This window comes from Ochotona princeps, chromosome 11 (assembly GCF_030435755.1).
Source record: "Ochotona princeps isolate mOchPri1 chromosome 11, mOchPri1.hap1, whole genome shotgun sequence".
In the NCBI taxonomy this organism is placed as follows: Eukaryota; Metazoa; Chordata; class Mammalia; order Lagomorpha; family Ochotonidae; genus Ochotona; species Ochotona princeps.
The window spans coordinates 47572065-47599200 of record NC_080842.1 but is presented as its reverse complement, the minus strand read 5'-3'; the positions used below and the strand labels follow the sequence as shown (position 1 = coordinate 47599200).

Sequence of the window (27136 nt, the reverse complement as noted above, 5' to 3'; positions counted from 1 at the left end):
TTTTTTTGCTTGGACTAAAACATGGGCAAAAAAAGCAGCATTCACAAATGGATGCGCCAAACCCTCAGTTATGTTTTGCAGATGACATTAACAGCCTTAAACAAACACTGCTCATGTTTGTTTTCTAAGCAAAAAGCAGCATCTGGACCAGTTCAGTAAAGAAAGTTCTTCTCACCTAAAACACGAGGCTCTCAGAAATCACAACCCTAGCATCTCCTCTACAGCATTTGGTGATCAAGCAACAGGTCCCAAGACACCACTCATTTTCCATATGGAGCTCAACACACCGAACAGCGGAAAGCGTGCGGGGAGGCTTGTGGAATGGGTTCACTTAGCCAAAGTGGTAACTGAGGGAAATGATGCACACTGGGGATGAAATGGTTTCCTCCCTGATCACAGAGGACAGAAACAGAGCACTTTGTGATGATCAATTCAGTGCCTGAAGACCCTGAATGTTCAGAGAAATCACCGACAAGCCCATTGCATAGTTGTTAGACCGCCCTTGCCATGGTGTGTATAGAATTTCAGACATCTGGCCAATTTGGCCAATGTCAACAGTCACACCACTAGTTTGATCACCAAAGAACAAGCTGGTGGGAATTCTCATCATCCACCACATTGCTCTGAGCACCGTGTCCACAAAGCCCAACTGAAGGCTATGAAAATCGCTGGCTCCAGAAAGCTATGAGACAATGTTCAAAATGGTTTTGGACTGCTTGATGTTTCTTGACTGACAATGCAACACTGTTTTCAGTGCAGACTCACTTCACACAGTGCACCTTCCGGATCAGCACAGTGGAATGTCTTCTTTGTAAAGTGACAGAAAAACAGCTAATTACCATCTATGCTGCTGGCCTCTGTTTCTTAACTTCTTTGTCACAGATTTCAATATACAGAGACAGCATATCTTGTCACTGATCCCACACCTTTGCAGATAACTATGAGCTTAAGACTTTGGAAAACATAAAGACATCTTACTAGAACTAAAGTAAGACACTAGGACCTTGGCCCTTAAAATAAATCTACGTCTCTAACCATTTTTCAGGGGGCAGAGGCACTAACTCAGCCCTCCTCCCTCGGGGGCTAGCTCTGCTCTGGAAAGTAGGTACTTCCCAGGGAGATCTGGGGCAGGTGGTAGGAACTCACCCTTTGGCACCTTCACCGTCTAGCTAGCATTCATAAAAAGTCAACTGTAATCTTCTAACATCCCAAAAGTCTGTTCTAGGAGCCACCGTCTTTCCAAATAACCTTAAAATGGATTTCTCCTTGGGAACCGTGACAGTAGGTCAAGAATGTGTCCAGGTTGCAAATGTGCACACAGCAACAGAATGACATGCTTTGGACTCTTGGGTGACAGGAACAGAATGTTCACAACTGGGTCTTTCGAGGACAGGTGGCTCCCGTGGGCAGGTCAAGTCCACTCAGCAATCCCCAGATCCGTCCTGGGAGCTCTTATTGAAGACTTCATCCTGCGAGGCCTGGTGATCCATCCCTTCGTAGAATGAGCCGCCGTTGTGCAGGAAAGTCCCCACGGCCCGCCCCTGCCGGGCGTGACCCACAGCATCGCTGAACACTTTGTTTATCTGCTCCTCCGAAGGCATCCACCAGTCAGGGTTGGAGGTACAATGCATTCTAATGAATTCTGTGGAAATACACATCACAGGAAAAAAAAAGAGAGAGGGAGAGAAAGCTGTTTTTTCTTTTACAGAGATGGCAGGACAGGCTGCTTACACTTTAACAGAAGCTTGGAAGGAGAGCTTTATGAGAAATCCAATGCAATGCCATGATGACGTCAATCATTAGATGCAACTTACTCCAAATTTTCTTCTCATGTACAAAAGCAAAAAAACAAACAAAAAATCACTTAAGTGAGAGGGTGGTTTCTCTTAAAAAAAAAACTCCAACTGTTTTTAAAGAATAAATCTGAGTTGTAAGACAAGAGTGATGCCTGGGTTCAGTGAGGGAAGGCATTTAAAAAGCAGTATCTGTTATCTGCTTACAGTTTTCAGAATGTTAACTACCAACTTAAGCACAGCACATGCCCTTAACATGGGATTCTTGAACAGGCTGCTAACAGGAAGCCTGAGCACAATCGAGAAAGACCCTGTAAGTAAGAAACTACCTAACTGTTGGCCCAGAAAAGGCTTCTCCACTCAAGTTCTCATATGCCAGGCTATTCCTGTTTCCTTTTCTAGTTGTTAATGGCTACACAGGTACACACCAATATTGTGAAAAGTGTGTCTCATCTAAGAATTCTCCACCAGGAAGTAATCAGCATACCTGGGGAAGGAGAGGCTTCAGCTGCCTCTGACACACAGACATCCACCATTTTTTGCCTATGTATTTCCACCCAAGGGCTGGCTGGAGTCCGTGGGTGGGTGGTCCCCAACGGATGAGCTGTAGATTCTGGCCAGGTGCCTGCACTGAATCAGGGCGACAGGGCAGCCAGCAGCATTCTCAGGGCCACATCACCAGCTCCTCGGAAAATACTTCAACCCTCTACTTTGGCCAACTTATTATTAATGTGGAACACGTGGAGTGAGAATTTCCAGAAAGCAATCCCATTCTAAGACCCAAGAACTTGGCTTCTTCTTTGCTAATACCCAAGAGTGCTTCCAGTGGAGTGCTCAGGCTCAGTGAGCCGTCGGAAGTCACCCCATCTCTTGGGACCATGATGTGGAAGCACAAGGGCAAGCCTGGCCAGTTTAGACAGCTCCTGGGCATTTCCAGCACTCAGTTACCAAGTAAATGTCCCACAGGAGAAAGTCTGCCACGTGAGTGCCTGGATCACACTGTCATTTGCACGTCACCTAGCCAAGCAAGGTCTTCTGCGTCTGAATCTCTTATGGCAGCCATGCCCAGAAGCCACCATATCTTTCCCAGCCCCGTGGAATGGGTATGTGGAAGAGGGGATTGGGATTCTGAGCTAACAACATCAATCCACACCCTAGGCCCATCGAAGCAGAGCCTCTGCGGGCATCCCAGGGCATCAGGGTAGCTTTTCCAACAGCCAAGGCCCCACGGGTGAGACTGTTGCGTTATACTTCCTTCTCTCAATTCCGATTCCCAGTGAAACTAATACTAAGTCTTTCCAACTAATGAAACTGTGAGTGAATCCCAGAGCGAAAGCTTGAGCCAGAGGGAGCTGTGGCTGACACTGTGCAGTCTGAGTTTATCTGCTCCACTAACCAGGCGCCTCTCGATTCTTCCTGCCTGCTACCTGGCATGTGGCAGCGCAGCTTAGCAGCCAAGGACTGAGCTGATGAAAGCCATATTAGCCAGGAAAAACTTTTAATGCAGCAACTGAAAAGCTGCATACCTTAGGCACTAAGGAAAATCAACTCTAAATCAAGTTAAGGACCTGGGCCAAGAACTTCTTAGGAAGACAGCTAGATGGGTGCACAGGCTAGAGGTGGAGATAGGATAAAATTTTACCTGTTTTAGGAAAAACAACAAAAAATCCACATCTTCCCTGCCTCTGCGCGCTTCCCTGATGCTCCAGTTTTGCTGGAAGTGGCCCTCACCGGCAACAAAGAAAATCTGAACTTTAAGCGTGAAACATGAGGTGCTATGCAATGCTTATCTACCACTAAGTGAGAACAAGGCTAAAGCAGACGAGGATTTTTCCCCCCTTAAAGAGCTTCTTAATACCGAAGAAATGGGCCACATGAAGCCGACAGGGGCTCAGCGGAAAGAAATCAAAACACAGTAAGGCTGAACACTTGCACGGGGAGCCACAGCCAATGCGGTGAAATGGGAGCACGGATGGCAACACTGACGGGAAGGATGCAGTACCTCGGAGGCATGTGACTTTAACTGGATCCAGAGGGCGTCTCTCAGGACCTGTCTCTCCTGACTGCACTGACCTTTTCCTTTTTCCAAGGCCGCATGAGTACTTAAGCTCATCGGTTGTGAAAACAAATCTGATGAGGTAGCGCAGGAGGCGTCTCCCATCTTTCTTGGAGGAATTTACAGCCTCGTCCCACTGTTTGCTCGTTATGTAGACGGGATAGTTGTTCAACAGCTGCTTGCTTCCCTGGAAAAGCGAGATATTTTCTCATTACCTGTGGAGCCAGCCAGCCAGAAGCCAAAGCAATCTCCATTTCAAAGGCAAACACGCTTTGTAACCAAGTGGCTAGGCTGACAATGAACCCAGCGACTGAAGGGGACTGAAGAGCAGAGTAATTGCTCACACTCACAACAGGCACTTTTCAAATTACATTTGCATTTTCTGTAACAAGAGCCAATAAGCTATAATGAACACCTTTGAAAGAGAAGGCTATTTATAACTCGCATTTTAACAGGTAGGTTAAAGTGTGTCAGGATCCAATGACGGGGAACACCATTTAAATATAACCTGTAACTTTCCTTTTCAATCTATTAAAATATGCAAAAAGGACTTTGAAGAGTGTGATCAAACAGGTCTCTACATCCTGCATCTGCCAGGCAAACACTCCTGAGATGATGTTGCCGGGGGTCTGTTTTAATCAGGGAGCACCCAGGCGGGATGCACCCCAAACCTGATCCCACCACACTTCACGTGCAAGCAGCAATCCAAGGTGAGCCGTCAAAGGGCAAACTGCCCCAACTAGGGGGAGCAATCATTAGTGAGGACGCAGAACAGGTCTCCCGAAATGATGGCTTCTGCAAATGCCACGATGTCAACTCACCATTTTCCCCACTTTTCACCTCCCTAATTTATGTCTACTATAAAAGTCCTGGGCCAAACAGCTGCAGTGGGACTAATTACAGGCATTTCTGTAACATTTATAAGCCATGTTTAGTCAATTGCACCTATACAACCATTACTTTAGTTCTGCTTGCCCATAAAACTCTACAGTCCAGGACAAATTAATTAACCCATGATCTCACTTTTTAATGCACTCCCCTTCCCTAGTAATTAAAGAGGACAAAGTAAAGAAGGGGAAAAAAGCTCCTTCAGTTTTACAACTCTGCAAATTTACTACAGGTTATAAATTTGGCCCTGTTTGGGTACGATAAGGCCTTGCTCCAGCAAGTGCCGCTGGGTTACATGAGCAGTGTGAAGGGCCCAGGCGCCAGCAGGAAGGAGGTTAGGAGAGTCCTGCAGAGGCAATAAGCCTTTCCTGAATTAGCTTGAGGGCGAGTGCATTTCCAAAGTGGGCCAAAGAGGTGTACAGGTTGTGTTTTAAATCCAGATGTGGGCTGGGCTTTACATGGATCTTGGCTCTGTGCTAGCGTAACCCAGATGAAGGACTCAAACTGGTTGGACCCTTGCCTGAAACACCTCTGGTTTGCGATGTGAGCATCAGGAGCATCCTCTGTGCTTTCGGGGGCCTGTCTACAGGTAGCAGGTTGAGACAGACATGTCAGATGTGAGCGAGGCCTAAGGCAGGGCGAGTCAGTGGGGATGAGCTGGGGGTTGGAGAGGAGCTGGCAGCTAAGCTGGTGAGCCAGGAGGCCGAGGATCTGCAAGCTCACTGGCAGTGCCTCAACAAACAAGGAGCAGAGGGTGCGGCCCGGAAGGGAGGCAGGCAGCCAGGAGAGGAATCCTGTTGCTTCCCACACATGCAGGCAGGGCTTCCAAGGGTTCTGTCCAGTCAACCACGTGCTTGGCACACAGGGCAGCCAAGGAGGGCCTGTGGGCGGAACCTGGCACTGGCTGACTCAGCACCACTAGCTGTGTCCAAAGCACTTTTGTTGAGCCCTAATAGGAAGCACTCAGGAGCGTTGCTCCAAGCACTCAGCACCCAGGTCTCCCTTCTCATGCCAGCAGGAGGCACCAGTGCAATCCCAGAGCCAAGCACTGGGCTGGGCCGCAGGCAGGTGTCTGAACTTCAGCTCCTTTCTGCCAAAACAGGGTTAAAAATTGCTAGCTGCTTTCAGTGAGTGCATTTCACTCCACCAGAGGCTCATTTCATCTGCATCTTTAGCCAGTACCCCCCTCCTGAGGCCATGAAGAAGACAGGGCAGGTGTGGAAAGCCGTTGCGTAAGTACTAATGTAGCATAGCCTGAGCCTCTGCTTCCTGTTTCTGGTCTGTCCCTGTGCATATGCTTGTCAGCTGTGGGAAAGGACCCCGCATAACTGCTTTTAAGCTTTTTATTTAGGGGCCAGTGCTGTGCATGGCACAGCACACTAAGCTTCCACCTGCAGCACCAGCCTGCATCCCATATGAACATTGGTTCGGGCCTGGCTGCTCCACTGCTGATCCAGCTCCCTGCAAATGGTCTGTGAAGGCAAAAGCTGGCAGCTCAAATGCTTGGGCCCCTGCACACATGTGAAAGACCCAGAAGAAGTTCCTAGTGCCCAGCCTGGACCGGCCCAGATCTAGCTGTCGTGGTCATTTGTGGAGTGAACCATCATATGGAAGATCTCCCTCTGTCTCCTCTCTATATAAATCTGTCTTTCCAAAAGAAAAAAAAGATCTTGAAACCGTTTAACATTAATTTTTTAAAAAATGATTTCCTTGAGGTGGGTAAGCACACTTGGCAAGCCAGGACTGCTTGCTGTCTCCCAATCCTATTTTTTCTAGATCTTACACTCAAAGGTGCAGGGCTTGGAATCCTGCCCCCCAGTCTAGGGTTCACCCTCTGATGCAATGTTACACCCCTAAAGCCAGACTACTACAAAATGGAAGGAACTTGTAATTACGGAATTGTCAAGGCAAGAAACGAGCTTTCTCCACACCTTAAAAAAATTCACACAAGAATTCAAAAGCTTTCCTAAAATACAGGCGTTCTACATAAAATGTCGGTCCCATAAAATGAAGAAATACCATTTGGAGGTAATTTTCATGAAGAAAAAGGAAAGAAAGAGAAAAATTTACAATCCAAAACACCACTCAGAACGTTTTCTGGCTTATGGATGAGATTTATAATCCTGCTTTAGCAGAGTTAATAGAAATAAAATGTGACAAATAATAAAAATGAGAAAATGCTCATGGGCCTGAGTTGATAATAAAAATAGTAGAGTAATAATGATGACGATGGGTCATAAAAGTTTAAATAGTTCCATCCAGAGGAAATGCAGATTCTCCTTTATTTTCATATTTTTATGGAATTCTGAGCGCATTTTTTTCTTCAGTTAGCCACCAACCAACAGATTATCGCATTCTAATGCAGTGTTGAGTTACTTTGAAGAAATTAAAATAAACTTTTAACTAACGTCTTCCCAGACACACAGCCCAATGGAAGACACAGGTGTACGGTGAGTGGGTGGCTAAGTTCCACATCAGACTTGAGAACAACGTGCTACTTGACCACCGGCAGGAGGGTAGTAACCAGATGTGCTTCCTGGAGGAAGTGGGTTTTTCAGGTATACTTTCGGTATGAGATGTCAAGTTAAGAAATATGGATTTTAATTTGGGGGAAAAGGACCTTGGTGCCAGAAAGTTTGGAAATCCATACCACTGTCTTTTTTTATATCACACATCTCCTATGAATTTCTTGAAGACTCTTTGTGAGTGTTGAAATCATTTTTGCACTAGAATAAACTCATAGTTCAATCCCCTTTCCATGAAACTTCTGAAGTGCCCACCCAGACTAGTCTCACAAGTGTTTACTCATTAGAGACACAAGGACACAAACTGAGCATGTGCGGCCTGCAATATGATCCCCGTTCCCTGACAGGCACTGTGCATGGGATGGGGGGAGGGGACAAGGCTGAGCTCGGAAGGGAGAGCCACAGGCAGGCTTATTTCCAGGGTGGTAAAGATGTGAGCCCTTGACACTTAAGGAAATGCAGCCACGGCTCCATGGCCCAAAAGGCAACGAAGGAAAATGACAGATGGAAAAGCTAGCTTCGATCATCTTGTAAAAATGTGCCCTGTGTACAGAGCTAGGCTGTTCACTCTCCACATAGACCACTTCTACACACGGAGACAACAGTTTCTGGGGGCGCCTATGAGAGCAGAGCGCTCACCAACAGTGGCCCTCTGGAACACTCAGTGCCGCCTGCGCGACCGGAAAGGGTGGTGGCCACCGCCTTGGGCCACTGCTCAGGGTATCGCAATCGAAATCGCTGCTTCTCTCTCATCTGTCCCACATGGAGACCAGAGCGCGACTGGGGTGAGTCAGATACGCATGCCCGCTCTCACAGTACCACAGGCAACACGGCCACAGCACTGTGTCTGCCCAGCAGAGCTGTTTGGGGGCCAGGGGTGTGCAGCCTGGAACTGCACTGATCTTGCCTGGGGCCTACCTCGGTGGGCTGGTCAGCGGGCTGTGGCATCAGCAGTTGGTTGTGGTGCTGCAAAACAGTCTTCAAGTAATCTAGCACGGTTTGGCAGGGCACTGGGGGGAAAGAATCACAAAGCACATGTGAGCTGGACTGCAGCGTGCAAAGCAAACACTGTAAGGTCTAAAAGCATTCTTGATGTTGGCTTCTAAAAAAAAAAATACTTCCTAAAGGAAGTAGAATCTTCTTTCATTTGACATCCGCAGTTATTTCAGTTTATAAACACAGAGCAGATGCTATGGTTTGGGGAGAATGTTCAGGCTCAGCATAATTCAGTGAGAGCTTTCAAGTCAAACTTTCTGCTGGATGAATTTGGGTCACCGATAATGAACGCTCCGCAGAACAAAGACTTTGGGTCTTTTCTGATCCAAGCTGTAGCATTAGTGCCCAATGATGCTTTCTGAAATTAATGTACTAGAAACTATTCTTTCATTGGTTTGTAATCAATAGTTTCATACTTAGTTTTAATGACAGACTCCTTTTTGGTTCTTTCGAAGGCAGGGATTCTACAATTTAATTTCCCTTCCAACATTAACATACCTGGCCACACAGTTTCAGATAAAAGTTGCAATTCTCATTCAGTTATGAACTTCATTAACTCCTACACTCTGTTTTTGGAGACCTGGTCTTAGAGACTTCATTGAATAATTACAATAAAGCTGAATAGATACTAGCCCAATACAGAGCCTGACATTTTTTTGTACTCTTGCATAAATAATGCTGACTTTTTCAGATTTCTAAGAGAGCCCTTTCAGAAGCATTAACTACTTTTTGAAAAGGTCTTGGTAGCTTAGTTAACAACCTAATTTACACAAACTGCTGCCACTCTCTCTCTTAGCTGCGTGCTTTAAGATGTTTTTGTCACATTCATGAAAATAGTAAATATTTAACCCAAGCCCCAACCTTAAAGCATCACTAACTGAGCTTTCTCTCCCCTTTGATTTTCTTACTTTTTTTAAAGACTGCAAACTGAAGTCATCTTCTTTATCCAGTGCTAAAAAACAAGCTTCTCAGGTGACATCACATTGTTAACAATAACAAATCAAACACTTTATCAGCATCCCTCTGAAGAATGTTGAGTGGCAGGCAGCAGGTCAGGAACTGTCTCTCCTTACTATAAACAGTTTTCTCCTGTAGCCATCCTTTGAGACCTGTCTGACCGGTCTGGCCCCAAGGCCTTTCCTGCAGGGCTCAGCGCATGAAGTCAATGAGAAGGCACACCACCTTCAGTGTGCAGCAGTCCGGCTACTTAACACGAAAGCTGACTGAATCTGCTTGACTGAGTCCATAGCAAGAACAAGTTTCGCTGGTGAGAGTGTTTGGTGCTGCAGTTAAGATGCTGCTTGGCGGGCCCAGAGCTGTAGCCTAGCGACCAAAGTCCTCGCCTCCAGCATGCCAGGATCCCATATGGCAACCTCATTACCCATCCAGCTCCCTGCTTGTGGCCTGGGAAAGCCCAAAGCCTTGGGACCCTGCACCCGCATGGGGGACCTGGAAAGAAGGCTCCTGGCTCCTGACTCCTTGCTTCGGATTGGCGCAGCACCAGCCATTGTGCTCACTTGGGGAGTGAATCGTCGGACGGAAGATCTTCTCTCTGTCTCTCCTCCTTTCTGTACAACTGCCTTTCCAATAAAAAAAAAAAAGTTGGTTTTCCAGTATGTAGTCTATTGAATTAATACAATTGAGCCTCACTAGTGAATTCTCTATCTGCAAATGTGTTCAGTTGCTAAAATGTATTTGTAACTCCAACATGAGTGCTAGGCAGGCTTCTCTGAGCAGGCATGGAGACAACCAGCGATGCGACAGGCCTGTTCCCAGCTAAGGTTGAGCAGTCACCTTCTCTGGTGGTTAAGCTCTGACTCGCAGTGTCCTCACCTAGTCTCTTTGGTACCAGGCTTTTCTGTTTGGGGTTTGTTTTTATTGTGACATCCGTTGAAAATGGCCCCTGTTATGGTGCTGAAGTGCTGTCCTAATGTTGCTAACATGGAGGCAGTGAGGTGCTTTACAGAGAAAACAGGCGTGTCAGAGCAGCTTCACAGTGTGGCTAGTCACGAGTTCGGTGCAGGTCAACCAAGAATAAATATTAAATAAGATCTCTTTAAACACAGATACACTCAAACAAGGTCATGCACTGACCAGCTGACGAAAATGTGCAGACACACAGCAACCTAGCCCTATGTTTCCCAAGGCACTAATAGTTTAATATCTATGAAGTCAGGGCTTAACAAAGCCTTCACAGAACACAGCTATCACAAATAAGCAGAACTGACTGTACGCCCTGGACGCGAGGGGGACCAACTAGACACAGAGTGAGATGGCGTACAGCACTGGCCCAGGTCTGCAGCTGACATCAGTGATGCAGATATGAAGTTCTTTGTCAGAACATGGGATTATTAACTGCTGCCCTGGACAGCTGTAAGAACTGGAGCTGATCATAAATGTACTTTCTGAAAACCAGATTGCACATTCAAAAGAATGCAACCAGACCCTAATAGCATAAAAAAAAAGATCAACTTCTAATACCTAAAAGACCAAAAAGCAAGACGAAAAAGAGGACGACAGTTGGCCTGAAGGTTAAGATGCCCACATCCCACATCTGAGTTCCTGGGCCCAACATGCAGCTCCTGACCCAGGCCTGCCACTAGTGCTGACCCTCAGGGACAGCAGTGATGGCTCCAGGCATGAGATTCCTGCCGCCCAGATGGCAAACGCAGACTGGGTTTCTCAGTCAGCCTCAGCCCCTGCAGGCCACGGGTGAGTGAACCAACAGGTAGGAACGCTGCACGTCTTCTGTGTCTCAGATAAGCAAGAAACAAAAAGAACATCTCTAAAGGAACATAAACACCCCTGAATATGAGCACCGAGAATGTTGTTTTTGGAATATTACACCAAGCTCAGGCCACAAGAGCAAAAATAAACAAATGAAATCACATCAAAATAAAAAGCTTCTGCACAATAAAGCAGTCACCAAAATGAAACAGTGTGCAGTACTGCTAACTAGCCTATGACATGGGAAGGATATTAGCACACTACGTGACGAGGTTAATATCCAAAACACGTGAAGAACTGTACAAAAGACAGCAAACAAGCAGCTCAATTAAAAACACTATAGATGATCTAAACAAACTTATCTACAAATAAGACATAAATAGTCCTTCTCTCCTATGCCCCCACCTCTAGCTGGCATCTCCCTAATCCTGGGAAGTGCACCAACCAGAAGTGGAAGAAAGGTCGTACAGACAACAGTGCAGCCGTAACATGGGATCACAGGAGGTGGAGACTGGTGAGCCAGGAGCTGGGGCTATGGAGAACATGGTGGAAATCTCTGTACTAGCAAACTTGCGCAAGAATCAGGCCTGGGATCATCTCAGACGAAGTTTCTTTGGAGATCCCTCCAACTGAACTGCTGATCTTAGAACCCCAACCATGAAGAGACTGTCAACCATGAAGAGACTGTCAGCCAGTGGATTCTGAATAGGGTTCATTGCGATTGGAACTGAGAGACTGGCAGCAATCCAGAACTGATGAACTATCAAAACTGTATGAGCAGGACCCTCAGAGCACGCCTCCCGTTGGGGATTTGGGATGGGTGGGAGGTTGGGTGGGGCTTTTCCCTTTGTTTTTTTCCCTCACCCCAGATACAGGGAAAATGATATTGGTGTGGAAACAATGGCATTACCCACTTTCACCCTGTAGCCCTTGACCCTTTGTTCCCTAATCAACTAAGTAAGATTATTAAAAAATAATTAAAAAAAAAAAAAGAACCTAGACCTGGAACTCGCTGGAGGGAGTGACTTCAAAGAGCCATATGCCAACCACAATAAGTAAAATTGAATTGTGACCTGTAGGTGACACAGCTTAGAAACCTGGCCCAAAGAGAAGAATCTGATTACCAGAAGTACAATGACCAAGAGCAAAAGAGACAAAGGCAAAATGAATATTACTGAAGACTCCCCCGCAAAGGAGCAAAACCCTTTGCCAGCCTCAGAGTTCACTGAGGAATACATCACGAAAATGGCAGATACAGAACTCAAAACTTGTTATAAAGCTTCTTATCAACAACGAGAAGCATGTAATACAAGAGTTTAAGAAATTTAAGGAACATGTCACACAGGAAATGAACCAAATGAAAGCTGATGTATCAAAAATGAACAATACAGTGGAGCAAATTAAAAGTACACTGGAGTCTCCTAAATAGAGTGAATGAAGCAGAAGAAAGAATCTCAGAATTGGAAGATATTTCCTGTCACCAGGAGGAAACAAACAAAAAGCTAGAAGCAGAGCTGGTTCAAGCTAAAAAAAGGTATTTAAGAATAGAAAGACACTACTAAAAGGCTAAATTTAAGAGTTACGGAGGGCCTGGAGCTGTGGCCTAGTGGCTAAAGTCCTCGCCTTCAGCATGCCAGGATCCCATTCGGAGGCCAGTTCTAATCCCGGCAGCCCTGCTTCCCATCCAGCTCCCTGCTTGTGGCCTCGAAGGATGGTCCAAAGCCTTGGGACCCTGCACCCACGTGGGAGACCCGGAAAAGGATCGGGTTCCTGGCTTCAGATCAGCATAGCACCGGCCGTTGCGGCTCACTTGGGGAGTGAATCAGTGGACGGAAGATCTTCCTCTCTGTCTCTCCTCCTCTCTGTATATCTGACTTTGCAATAAAAATAAACAAAATCTTTAAAACAAAAAGTTATGGGACTCCCAGAAGGTGCAGAAAGAGAAACTGGGTTTACAAATGTATTTAATGAAACAATAAGGGAAAACTTCCCTAATCTAGAGAAAGAATTGGGAAACAACATCCAGCAGGGGCACAGAACTTCCAACAGGGTTAACCAAAAGTCATCTTCACCATGACACATGATAACCTAGTTCTCTTCAATTGAACATAAGATCCTCAAATGTGCATGTGAATAAAACCAACTGACATATAAAGGAATGCCAGTTAAATTCACAGGCGACCTCTCACAGGAAACTCTACAGACCAGAAGAGAATGGAGCAACATATTCCAGATTCTAAAAGAAAAAAATTGTCAGCCCAGAATACATATCCAGCAAAGCTTTCCTTTGTCTTTGAGAAATGAAATAAAATTCTTCCACAGTAAAGAAAAGTTAAAAAGAATATGCCTTCCAAACCTGCACTACAAATGATGCTTAAAGATGTTCTTTTTTTATTATTATTATTTTTCATTCATTAATTACATTGTATTATGTAACACAGTTTCATAGGTACTTGGATTCTCCCCACCCCTCCCCAAACCCTCCCACCATGGTGGATTCCTCCAACTTGTTGCATAACCAAGATGTTCTCTTGACCGAGAAGAGGAATAGCACCCCAAAACCAAAGGTAAATGTGAAGAACAGCCCAGCAAAATAACAGAAGATTAAATCAATGACCAACCGATTGCTAAAATGACAGGACCAAATTACCAGCCATACATGTTAACCCTGAATGTAAATGGCTTAAACTCATCAATAAAATGTCATAGATTTGTAGACTGGATTAAAATAACAAAACCCGGGCCCAGCGGTGTGGCCTAGCGGCTAAAGTCCTCGCCTTGAAAGCCCCAGGATCCCATATGGGCACCGGTTCTAATCCCGACAGCTCCACTTCCCATCCAGCTCCCTGCTTGTGGCCTGGGAAAGCAGTCGAGGACGGCCCAATGCATTGGGACCCTGCACCCGTGTGGGAGACCTGGAAGAGTTTTCTGGTTACCGGCTTCGGATCGGCACGCATCGGCCCGCTGCGGCTCACTTGGGGAGTGAAACATCGGATGGAAGATCTTCCTCTCTGTCTCTCCTCCTCTCTGTATATCTGACTTTGTAATAAAATAAATCTTTAAAAAAATAAATAAAAAAAAATAACAAAACCCATCTATTTGTTGCCTACAGAAGATATATCTCACCCACAAAGATAAGCAGAAACTATTATCTCATGCATTTTGATTTTTTTTGTTTCTTCTCTTCAAAACCCTTTCTCGTTAAATTCTTCACTGACTCATAGATCATACAGCAGCATCATTTTCAAGAAGATTCTTGATTTTTTTCATTTCTTCAGTGACATATTAGTCATTCAGTAGCATGTTATTTAACTTAATGGTGTTGTAAATTTCTATTTTTCTTCCTGTTGTTGATTTTGTATCATGGCTTTTCATTTTAGGGAATGTATAGTAACTGTGTAATGGAGACTGTCACATCCAGATGTGAGGCTACAAGGCACTATGCATCTTTACTTCCAGACTAAGATGGACTCCCAATGAAACTGTTTATTATGTCTTGACAATAGGATGCTGGACTCTCTGCCATTGTCTATGTCCACAACGATGGACATATGACTGTGTATGAAGAACTAGACTGTATTAATAATATGGGGGACTCACTAGCAAGGAGGGAACTCGGGGCAGAGGTAAGGGAAATTCCAGGGCCTATGGAACTTCAGCATAAAATAATAATAATTTAAAAAAAGAAATAAAATAAATAAATAAGTTAAATTTTTAAAAAGATGTCAAGATATTTTCAATCTGCTGAAATTAAATAATTTGGAAAAATGTTTAAAATTAACATTCTAAGACAAAAATGTTCATATTTTGACATCTATGAATGTTTTTGAAAAAGATTATAGTAATATACAAATATGAATTGCAATCTTTTTTCTATTCTTTAAGATTTGTTTTTTTTTTTTTTTAAAGATTTATTATTATTGGAAAGCCAGATATACAGAGAGGAGGAGAGACAGAGAGGAAGATCTTCCATCTGATGGTTCACTCCCCAAGTGAGCCACAACGGGTCGGTGCGTGCCGATCCGATGCCGGGAACCAGGAACCTCTTCCGGGTCTCCAACGCGGGTGCAGGGTCCCAATGCATTGGGCTGTCCTCGACTGCCTTCCCAGGCCACAAGCAGGGAGCTGGATGGGAAGTGGAGCTGCCAGGATTAGAACCGGCGCCCATATGGGATCCCGGCACGTTCAAGGTGAGGACTTTAGCCGCTAGGCCACGCCGCCGGGCCCAAGATTTGCTTTTGTTGGAAAGGCAGAGATAGAGTAAAAAAGAGATACTGAACGATTTTCCGCCGTCTGCTACACTGCCCTAGTGAATGCAATGGCCAGAGCTGCACTGATCCAAAGCTAGGAGCCAGGAGCCTCTTTTCTATGTCTCCCACGTGGGTGCAGGGTCCCAAGACTTTGGGCCGTCCTTTATTGTTTTCCCAGTAAAGGAAAGGAGCTGGATGGGAAGTAGAGCAGTTGGGACAAAATGGCATCCATGAGATCCCAAGTTTTCAAGGCTAGGATTTAGCCACTAGGCTATCACACCAGGCCCAATTTTTTCTCTATTCTTAGTGTGTGAAGATTAGTGTGTCTCACACATTCATTGCTGTATTAGATGATATGCTTCTTTTATTAAGATTTATTTTATTTATTGAAAGGCAGAGTTAGAGAGAAGAGGAAACAGAGATCATCTATGTACTGGTTCACTCCCCAAGTGGCTGTAATGCCAGGGCTAGGCCAGGCTGCAGCAAGTAGCCAGGAGCTTCTTTTGGTCTCCCATATGGATGCAGGGGCCCAAAAATTTGGGTCAACTTCTGCTTTGCCAGCCACAGCAGCACAGAGTGGGTACAGCACTGGCTCTGAAGCATGGTCCTTTGTGCCCAGTGTGCCCTGCATCCTCGGCTACTCAGTGTGGGCTGCAAGCTCTCTCACAAAATGTGGCCATGTTAACTTGACACTTGGTGTGGTTAGCTCATTTGCATTTTCCTTTTCAAAAGCTTTAACCTTTTAACAGGCTTCTTAATTTCTAGTGTGAAGAGCTAATACCAAAGAAAATGTGCCAGTGCCCCTTCTTGAAGGTTCCATATTGACTCGCTCATGGCTTCAGGTGGTGGTGCCCAAGACTGTTGAGTATTTCAGAATATTCAACACCCAGGGCTTCTCGGGTGGTGCCAGCACTGGTGACTTGGCATGGGGTCAGGTAAGAAGTGGCGGATGGCACCCTCAATTGCTTAGGATATGCCAAGGGCATACAGCTCATCAAAGAAAGGATAAAAACAGGGAACTACATAACAAGACTCTGGACATTTGTCTCCTGTCCTCAAATTCTGCAACTCAGCAAGGCCAAGGGCTTCAATAAGTTGCCTTCCGGTGGCAGTGAATCCGGACAATGGCCCGAGTCTCTTCAGCTGACTGACCTCCAGACACTTACCACCCTGAGAAACAGATCCTGTAGGGAGACCCCAGAGAACTGCTCAGGACCTCCCCAGCCGCACGAAGTTCTTACAGCTGTTAGCTGCAACCTTCCTTACTTGGGAAATCAAGAGTTTGCAGGTTCTAGCATGTACTTCCACACGCTACCAGCGCCCCTCCTGCAGTTAGCATCCACCTGGCATGGAAAGGCACCCTGCCTCAGCATCTAATCCCCAGCTCCAATGCAAAAACATAGATTGGACTCGATACCTTCCTGGGGCAAATTCTTTCAAATGAAAAGGTAGGTGGGGAAGTGGCTGAAGACCCCAGTAGGGATGCTCACATCCCAAATTAGTTCTGGCTCTGCTCCCAATGAATACCCCGGGGAGGCAGCAGGTGGTGGCTTGAGTAACTTGTTTCCCTCAAGATTCAAACTGAATGTTGGGTTCCCAGCTTTAGCAGCAGATAGCAAATGTGTCTTTCTGCCTTTCAAATAAATACAAATTTCACAATTGAAAACAGATGAGTAGTGGGAGTTGTGCTGTACCCTGTTAAGCTGCTATTTGGATGCCCTTACCCCAAATTAGATGAAAGGATTCAGAGGTTGTGTTACAGGGCTATTTCATTTTATTTGGAAAGTAGACACACACAAAGGTTGGAAGAGAGAGACAGACAGACTGATACAGGAGAGATCTTCCATCTCCTGGCTCATTCCTTAAATGCTTGCAATAGCTGGAGCTGGGCCAGGCCAAAGTAGGAGCAGGAAATTCAGTCAAGGTCTACCTATGAGTGGCAGGAACCCAAGTAGCTGAGCTCTCACACCTGATGCCTACCCAGGGAGTGCATCAGCAGGAAGCTGGATCCAGGGGAGGCTTGCACTTGAACCAGGCCTTCCTATGCAGGCTGCAGGTGTCCTAACAGGTGTGTGAGTCTTAACTCTGTGTCAAATGTTTGCCCCAAGATTAACTTCTGAGCTGACAAATCTTCACATTTTTTCCCTCCTCCTGTGTACTAATAAAGAAGTGACTTTTTAAAAATTAATTACTAAAGTTTTACTTACTTTAAAGGCAGAGTGAAACAGAGACAAAAATTTTCCATCAGCTAGCTCACTCCCGAAATGCCTACAACAGAACTTTACCTGGGTCTCTTCCTATGGATGGCAGAACCCCAAGTCCTTGGGCCTCATCTGTTGCCTCCCAGGCGCCTTAGCTTCCTAGCTAGAAATGGGAGCAGCCAGGAATAGAACTAGTAGTCAATATGGGATCCAGCAGCCCAAGTGGCAGCTTAATGTGCTATACTCTAAAGCCTGCCTTACAAGCAACTTTCTTCAATATTTTTTCTTCTAGATTGGTTGCCAAACTGGGTGAAGCAAAGATACTCGAGCTAAGAACAAAACTTCCATTTATATGTATTTAAAAATTTCTGAACACAATATATGTAGAGTACCACATTTGTAATTAACCAATAACTGTGTGATTCAAGGGTTTGAAGATACTGCTGTAGCTTATCTGAAAGTCAGAGTGATACAGGGTAAAGACAGAGACGGAGCTCTTCCATTTGTTGGCTCACTCTCCAAACGCCCACAGAGACCTGGACGTGGTCCGGCCACAACCAGAACTCCATCCAAACACTTGGACCACCATCTTCTGCCTCCCAGAAACACTAGCAGGAAAACTGAATAGGAAGCATGGGCCAGCCACAACTCCAACCAGCCACTCAGATATGAGATGCAGGCATCCCTAATGGTGGCTTCATTCACTGCACCAGAATGCTCACCCCCAGCTGATGATGGCCTATGTCTCACAAAGCCATAAACCTGAATTTAAACAGAAAACCAGTAATTTTCCAAAAAGTAAAAGACAACAATTCTGCAGCCTACAAGACTGGCAGTAGAGCTGACTTTACAGCTGTGAAAACCTAGTCTTCTGCTAAGAGGCAGGAAATGCCTCCGTTTTAGCCAGAGGCAAGAGCTTGGGGTCAGCTTAAGGACCAGTCTGTCTTTGACTAACAAGTTTCAGTTTCCAGTTTCTTATTAACTTTGAGTGGGAGTTTTCATGCTAAAAGAGAGCCTGCTGAAAGGATGGATCTTGACCGAACAGCAGGTGGGAATCAGTGGGACCAAGAGGCCATTTCCTCTGCTCAGAACTACTAGAGTCCTGCTTGAGAATCCTGCAATGTTTCCATTTCTCAGTGACCAAGCCTTTAAAAACAGCCATTTGAAAAGACAAGAACACTTTTTTTAAAAAAAGAAATTAGGCTTCCAGTCCTTGATCAAGATGCCACATTTAGAATGAACTTTTATGTCACCAAAGGAGACATCTTTTACCCAAGACCTCTAGCTGAGACAGGATACTTCGTGCAGGCCTATTTTTTTCCACTTTACACTGTTGACCAGAACAAACCCAAACCAACCAAAAACTCTACGTTATATATACGCATATATATAGATGGATGAGACAACTGATGTAAGAACTGCAGCTGTCTTGCCAGTATTACAGCAGGATACCTGGGATGCTCTCAAGCTTCCTTCTGAGTTCCTCATTTTCTTGCTGTAGTGAAATCACCTCCTGCTCCAGCTCCTGGCATCGAGGACAGTAGCCTTCCTCCTCCTCCTCTTCCTCTTCCTCCTCTGGCAGTGTAGAAGAGGATGGGTGACCGTGGGATTCGGATGTTGCTGGAGATGCCCAGCCACCTAGTGTGTGCACCGGGGAGGTTGACAGAGGATCCACGTCAGCCAAGTGGCCGTACTCACTGACCGCCGAGGTGCTGGGAGTCAGGAAGCTTCCGGAGAGCAGGTAATTCTGGAGGGAGTCAGTGAAAACCCTCAGAAAGGCAGAAGTCTGTTGCTTCCTTTGCATATATTGCATCTCTATATCTACATTGTCTGAGGTCTGACTGTGGACCCCTTTGCCAACATGACACTGCTCCGATCTCTCATTGTAATTTGAGCCTTCTTGCTTTACACAAGAAATCATGGATTGAGAATGGTTGGAGTCCAGAAGTTTTCCTCCACAATTTAATAAGCTAAGAACTCGACTGCACTGCTGGGCAAAGGCATCCAGGATCATCCGGCTCTCTGCAACAAACAAAAGACACACCAGTGAGCAACAGGCAAGGGTGGGGGGTGAGGAATGTGTTCTCAATGCTAACCCACAGAATCATGGTATGAAAGCCTGCCCTCATACACCGAGATGACCCAGGAAAGCCACTGCTAACAGGACAGTGTCCTTGGTCCGGCAACTGGTGGGGTACCTGGAGAGTTACCTTCAATTTCCTTATGCTGGGAATTGACTGGACTGTGCCTTTGGGTACCTTTATAGGTACCACCCCTTTAGGGCATCCACAGGCCCACACAGTTCTGAAACTGACACATTTGGCGTGGTAAATACCCTTTCTCTGATGAATTGAAGCCAGCCACTACAGTCTCACTTCCTCATTGATAGCAGGGCTTATAGCAATCATTACTGCTATTTCTGGAGTGCCCTTATGCCCTTGCCATTAATCAGCTGATACAATCCCTGCCGACAGTATGTAGCTCCCTGACGCACACTGGCGAAGAAAGGAAGTCTTTTTGAAGAGCTCACTAAGTAAAGCAAAGAGTGATCCTACAGGCAATGGATGAACACAAAACCATACTGTGGTACCGCGCCTGCCGCCCAACAGGAGCGTTCCCCTTTCCACTAACCCGTCACTGCATTTCTTGTCAAAGCCAGTGTTCTGGCTGAATAAGATCAGGAGCACCTGAAAACCAGTAGCGTTTCTTGGAGTCTCTTTCACTAGATGGCCACATGTCAGGAAACAGCACAGGCTTGGGGTGCAGACACCTCACATGCATGAATTTTAAAGTCTACCAATGGTCAAGTGGGGAAAAAAAAAGCAAAGGACAAAAACCCTTGCAAACGGACCCTTACCTCCTCTCCTCTTCTCCTACAACAAGGGCAACAAAACAAAATACTGGAGATTTTAGATGTCAATTGTTTATAACACGTCACTAGCTCTTTGCTGCCTAAAAATGCTGATCTGTTGCATTTTTCCCCAATGGGGAGGGTGGAGAGTGAGAACAATTTTAAAAATACTAGTGAGATGCTCAAAGGTTACTATGAGGGTACAAACAGAAATCCTCTAGAAAATCAGCATGTCGCTACCCATAAAATCCCACTCCAGAGACTTCGCAGCCTGGTTGGCACCGGTCTAGCCATTCAGAACTCATGAGATACCCGGGTCCCGGTCTCAGTCCTGTTCGAATGCCAGCTTCCTGTTATAGACACCCTGGGAAACAGCAAGATGGCTCTAGTCGCTGGGTCCCTGCCACCCACAGAGGGGTTCCAGAGTGAACTCCCGCCTCCAGAGCTTTTGGAAACTGAACCAATGGGTCTCTCCTTGTCTCTCAAATGTTTATTTTCCTTTAAAAGACATGTCCATGCAACACATGGACATCCCAGTGTATGCTCCCCCTCCTTTTTAAAAGATTTTATTTTTTATTGAAAAATCAGATATACAGAGAGGAGGAGAGACAGAGAGGAAGATCTTCTGTCCGTTGATTCACTCCCCAAGCGGCTGCAACAGCTGGAGCTGAGCCAATCTGAAGCCAGGAGCCTGGAGCCCCTTCTGGGTTTCCCACACGGGTGCAGGATCCCAAAGCATTGGGTTGTCCTTGACTGCTTTCCCAGGCCACAGGCAGGGAGCTGGATGAGAGTGGAGCAGCCAGGTTTAGAGCTGGGGCCCCTATGGAATCCCAGCAAAGCTTGAAGGGGGAGGATCAGCCACTGAGCCATTGTGCCAGTTCCTCCCTGAACTTTAAAAACACTCTGTGTATAAGATGCTATCATTCCAGGATCTCTGTGAATAATCCCCAGGCAAATCACAGATCAGACCTGCCCCATTCAGAAGATCCCAGTCTGTGCTGGGCTACCAGAGCCTTAAGAAATGTTTCCTGAACACATGGCAGGGATGCGTGTAAACAGACTCTGTCTACACACAGCATTTCCAGATTTTCCTGGTTGGGCGGAGGGCGGTAAAATCAGTTCACAAGGCTGAGAGTCCACAAGATTCTCTTCCACTCTGGACAGCACTTGCTCACACTCAGGGGCAGTGCTACCTTGGACCCAGACAGGAGGACCCCCGCCTGAGGCGAAGTAGCCATGATCCAAGAATTCTCTACTAGAACTGCTCTCAGTGCCCGTTCTGGCCTCTCCCCTGAGCCACCGGTCCAGGCAAGACCATGGTGCTCAAGCTTGGGACTCTGTGGACACTCATCTACATTCTTGGGAAGTTCAGCTGGGAGTGGGCAGAGCAGGCTGCCAACTGGTTGTAAATTCCAAAGTCAAACCTGGGCGCTGTGAACATGTAATTGTCAGGGTGTTTTAGTTTGGTAGCATGGAAAAATGGTACTGTGGGCCTGTATATATACTTTCATATCAGGTCTCATAAATATTTGGGTGCCACTTCTTTACAACGAAAAGTCAACAGAAACCAGGTTTCTGAACCATATAAACCAGATTTAAGGTGCTGCTCTCTTCCCCCTCTGTTTTTTTCTTGTTGTTCTTTTATTAGTAAAATCAAAGGCAGATATTGATTGGGAATTTTCAATTCTAGCACAACAGCCGTTTTCATTCATTTTAATCCTATAATCCTATTCTAGACCTGAAGTTGTATTTACTGTTTGCATTTTAATCAGCATGGTTCCAATTGATTTACAGCCTATACACTTTAAACATAACCTTGATGAAAGGGACAAAATGGGAAAGGAAAGGCTAAAATAGAACTGTCTTGAAAGAACTGCTCCAATATATTTATTCAATACCCTACAAAGCATGGCAGTAGTTTTAATCATATTGATGAATCACATTATGGCATAGATTTTAAGGGAAAAAAAACCTGACTTAGGGACAAGTGTGATTTGTTTTCTTAATTGAAGGATAAACGCATAACCTGCTGAGAAAAAATCATTATGTAATATGCTACATTATGAAGATAATCTATTAAAGTGTACTCAGAATATCAGAGAATAGCTACAACCATAAAATAGTTCTTGCCAGCAGTTTTTAAAATGCTTCACTCTGAATTGGTTCTCAGAATTGATATATACGAAAATAGCAGTTGCAATCCTTAAAGTTGAATTTTTCCTGTTTCCCATACCTTGAAATATCTGAACAGCCATTTAACACAGAAACAAGGATGAGTGTGATGAAAAGTACTGCTACTACACTGGTGGATAACAGATCTGTTCACTTAATACACGCTCCAGCCAGCAACACTTCACCTTTCCAGACAGGATATAATTAGAAATGCGAGAACTATATGTAGTCCATGATCACTAAGAAACAGAGAAAAATTCTGTTTTCATACAAATACAACTGAGCAGCTATTGCTCCGTGATTCTTAACTGAGCCAAGTGTGAACATGTACTTCGAGCTTTTTAAACTGTTTTGTTCTTTTCTTAGTCATAGAATGCTCCATTCAAGAGATGGGAGGAAAAGTACAAAGTCAACAGTTGACAAAGGGGATCTGAAGTTGCCTACTTTAACTTCCCCAAATTAAACACCATCAAACGTCAATCAATCATAAAGTGCTCTAAAATGATCACTTCTGATTTGCTTTTTCTTACTATGCAGTCTACTGGAAGACAGAATCAGGCTGCAAGCTGTACCTAGTCTGGTTCTAAAATCTACCTATCAGTTCTTTTTCATTTAAAAAAATGTATTTCTTGCATTTCCTCCAATCTGAAGTGGTTTAATCCATCCAAAATCTGATAAGCGAGTAAGAGGCAGGATGGGAAGGAGGCAATCAAACAGTCTCCCTTCTTTGTAAAGCCTTGAATGGAATTCGCCCATCACGGCACGGCCCCTGGAGAATCCTGTTTCTATGAGGGAGATCACAGTAGTCAAGATGAGTGGTAACCTTTTGATTTTAGCCCAGCGAAGGGTGAAATACATTAATATTAAAAACGTAGACGCACAGATTTTACCTTAGTGACCCACTATCCAATACCCACATATATACCACAAGGATTTCCAACGACTTCAAAATAGGTGATTTTCTTAGAACCACCGTGCAACTTCTTGTTAAGAGAGGGCTCCACGGCCTCCAGAATGTAAGTCAGAAAATAAAGTATCTTTGGAAGCAGCAACCTGTCTTAAATCAATGAATCATGTCTCAAAAAAAAAAAAATCCAATTTTTTTCATAATGGCAAACATCAACACAGAAAAACAGGATGCAATTTTTCTAAATAAATAAATCAATGATGTGTCAAAAATTAACAGATGAGTTAATATACTCGGTGCTATCCAAACCAGATGGTGCTTCCTAATATTCATCCTGCTCAGTCAATCCCTGAATATTTTCTGGACCATCGGTATATAAAATAGGATGCTGCTATTTGTGATGGCAAACAAAAGCAATCATGCCTGCCAAGCACATACTATAACAGGCAGCATTTCAGCTCTGCTAGACAGAAAGTAATTAGAATGCTTTTAATGTCCAAAAGAATGATGCTGATAGGCTGCCACAGATGTGTAGATTTATGAATATTTATATGGTGGTTTATAGCTGACACTTTTATCAGTTGAAGAAGATAAAATATCTGCCTGACTCAAAAGCTTGACAGTCAGGTTAATAAAATCTCATTAAAGAGAATGACCTATGCAATTATATAGGATTTATTGTAATTCATTTTTGATTGTACTCTGCTTAAAGATGCAATTTTCCATTTCCTGATGCCAAATTTAGGTTGCATATCAAGATCTACGTGGGTTTTAACTCTAAGCCTCCCACAGAGGAAAAATATGCTTTCAAAACTGCAGCATCTTACCCCTTTTAAGGAAAATTACACTCTTCATGAGGTTTTACAAGAATGTTGAAAAAAATCTATTTTTAATCACATATTTCTCTTCCCAGTGGCTTACGGCTGCTCAAGGCAAGCATGCCTCTAACCATCTCATCTCTTCCCTGTACTGACTGGACACTCAGTTACGCCTCTTCCATCTTGACTCATTTCATCACACTCCATGCGCTGAGTTAGCTTGGCTGGAGACAGTGCAATTACACTTCTGGAAGGGTGCAACTGGCAAACACCCCCACCCCCACACAGCAGGCGTCAATGGCCATGGTGTGCCACATCCTCATTGGCTCAAAGTGGAACCACTGGCTCCTCAAACAACCAATCAGCTCTTGAGGTGGCTCTCCCTCTGATGGTCACTCACATCACTGTGCTGGTCAAGAGATGACTTTGTCCATCCACCATGTACATTCTGAGGATTCCTCTCCAGGCCCACAGCTTCCTTCCCAACCCCCAGATAATTTTTCTCACCGTGTGGAGGAAACCTGACATTTAATTCCCATCTTTCCAAAAAGCACCTGGCACCCAGCGCCCCTACCCCACGTGACCAAGCTTATCCCACTCCTTAGAATGGAACCTTTTTAAAAAAACACGACACAAAAACCTCACAAAGGAAAGGGCACAAAGTTTGGAGAGCATCGAATGCCACTTGTTCCTTAGATGTTGTGATATTATGGGATCTGGGGGCCCAAAACAGCTAAAGTGAGACAATCACAAGCCGTGGTTAAAATAATCCTGCCACACTCCACATGGAGAAACTGCCCCAGAAGAGAGAGCAGGGAACAGGTGCAAGAAACACTGTGGGCAAAAGTAAGGTGAAGGTTACGCATGTGAATGGAAACAAGAGGCAGACCCACAGTGTATGCAGGGATGAAAGGAGGAAAACTGAAGACCACAGACTAAACAGGGCAGACAGAGGGGAGCGAACCCCAAAGAACAAGGTGAACCCGAGTTCCCAAAGGCGTGAATAAACACAGAAAATAGGAAAATAACGTAAGTGGAAGGAAACTATGCCACAAGCAAGAAAACATGGGCCTGGGGAAATAAAAGGGGGCATTGCCAAGAAGCAGCAAAAGAGAAAATAAAAATCTTAACAAGCAGAAAGAACGAACGCCAAGGGCAAGCAACCCGAAAAGGAACGGGAACACACAATGGCTGTGGGGCCAAGAGCGACACAACACACAAACACAGCCCACCAACGAGGAAGCAGCCCATGAAGAAGCCCACAGAAACCCAGCCAGGGCTCCAGAGCAAGTGCGCCCCAGAAACTGCGATTTGCTTTTCTTTTTCTAAGCCCATCCTTCACATGTCATAATATTGACAAACAACAGAACAGCTAGTGTGGGCACCTATAACTCATTTACAGACAGCACGCTTCCATTTTCAGTAGAAAAAAAACCAACAAAAAACCCAAACCAAACAGGTTGGCTAGCCCCACACAATGTGTAGCGGGGCAGATCTGAAGGGCCACAAGGGACAAGAGAAACAGCCCCAGGAGGTCAGGGCGCTGGCCCCAGGCTCTCCAGCCCTTCAGGCCGCCGGGCAGGGCGCTGGCCCTGCCCGAGGGGGCCGTCTGCTAGCTGTCCATTATTTTCTGCAGGGTTGGGGTGACGACGTGGGCGGCAGGATGGAAGTACCCAGGGCTCTTGGGGTTGACCCGCATGCAAGAGACAGGTGTCCGACACCAGTGGCCGGGTGAGGAAAGACCAGCAAATACAGAGACTGACCGAAAAGCGGCCACCGGGGCGACCGCCAAAGCGTGAACGTGCTTCAGAAGGGAGCGAGGGGGAAACCGGGCAAAACCCAAGCCCGGCAGGGAAAAGGGAAGGAGGCGGAAAAAAGTGAAGCAGCGGAGGGTCCTGGGAAGGCGCGGGGCCTCCAGCGCAGCGACGGCGCACCCTCTCCTCCGAGCCCGAGGGGCCGCGGCAGTCGCCCCAGCGCGTCCACCCGTCTGCCACACGCCCACCCCTCCGAGCGACCACGGTCGCCGCCGCCGCCACGCTTCTGGGCGCGGGATCCGAGCGGCGAAGCCACCTGTTCAGCGCGCGCGCGCCGTCGGAAGCCCGGGACGCGGCGGCGCGGGGGGCAGAAGGAAGCCTCCAGAAGTTGTGTCCGCGCCTGAGGACGCACCGCGAGGCCTCCGGGGTGAGCTCCCGGGGCTGCTCCGCCGCCGTCGGGCGCGCCGCTCCCCCCCAAGACCCCAGGCGAGCGCCTCCCACCCGGTAGGGGAAGAGGCCCTGTCCCCACCGCCCATCCCGGAGCCGAGGCGGGAAAGCAAAGTTGCGCCCGACGCTCACCTGCGCTGAGCTCCAGGCTGGCGCCGTCGCTACCCGCGTGGCTGCTGCCCGCGGCGGCTGCCGAGCCGGAGCCGTACCTGACGACGGCGGCGAAGGAAGACGACGAGGAGGCGGCGGGGGCCGGGGGCGGCGGCGGCGGCGGCGGCGCCGGAGTCCTCAGGTGGCCCTGGGGCGCGGCGGGCGTGCAGGACGGCGACGACGACGAGGCGGCGGCGGCGGCCCGGCCGGGCCCGGGGGGGTAGGGGCTCTGGGCCGGGAACGGCGGCGGCGGCGGCTCGCTGCTGCTGATGGAGCCCGCGGCGAGGGGCGCGAAGGGCGGCGGGGGCGCCCGCACGTGCGGCAGCTCCACCAGGGTGGGTCTCTCGTAGCGCTTGGCCAGCGCCGGTCTCTTGCTCGGGAACGTCTTGAGGACGCTGTAGGGGCCGCGCTGCTTGTAGATTTTGGGGACGCTGGGCCCCTCCTCCGCTGGCTGCATCTCCTCCTCCATGCTGCGCCCCGGGGCCGCTCCCGCGTTGCCCGTCCCCTCCCCGCCCGGCGTCCGGCTCCGAGGGTGCCTCCGCCTGCCGCCCGCCGGCTCTGCCCCTGTGCGCGCGTGTGGGCGGGCGTGTGGCTGTGCCGT

The 27136-nt window shown here is 46.6% G+C and overlaps 1 protein-coding gene across 2 annotated transcripts; it reads right to left on the bottom strand.

The window, feature by feature from the left end:
* Nucleotides 1-27136, bottom strand: BEND4 (BEN domain containing 4). Of its 2 annotated transcripts, none has more exons than XM_058670154.1 (5): nucleotides 26518-27136; nucleotides 18889-19458; nucleotides 8181-8272; nucleotides 3796-4036; nucleotides 1-1642 (listed from the first exon to the last, which is right to left on the bottom strand). In XM_058670154.1, exons 1-5 carry the CDS (start codon nucleotides 27002-27004, stop codon nucleotides 1422-1424), a joined length of 1611 nt encoding a protein of 536 aa, XP_058526137.1. In that variant the 5' UTR covers nucleotides 27005-27136; the 3' UTR covers nucleotides 1-1421. The 2 variants fall into 2 exon arrangements, with proteins under 2 accessions (XP_058526137.1, XP_058526138.1); XM_058670155.1 differs by having other exon boundaries at nucleotides 1500-1642; nucleotides 3867-4036.

Excerpts from the sequence above, each read along its gene's own strand:
- BEND4 (XM_058670154.1), bottom strand. The coding sequence starts at position 27,004 with ATGGAGGAGGAGATGCAGCCAGCGGAGGAGGGGCCCAGCGTCCCCAAA. Across the intron at positions 19,459-26,517 it reads CAGCCTGGAGCTCAGCGCAG|AGAGCCGGATGATCCTGGAT; the intron begins GTGAGCGTCGGG and ends TGTTTGTTGCAG. Across the intron at positions 8,273-18,888 it reads GAAGCTTGAGAGCATCCCAG|TGCCCTGCCAAACCGTGCTA; the intron begins GTATCCTGCTGT and ends CTTTCCCCCCAG.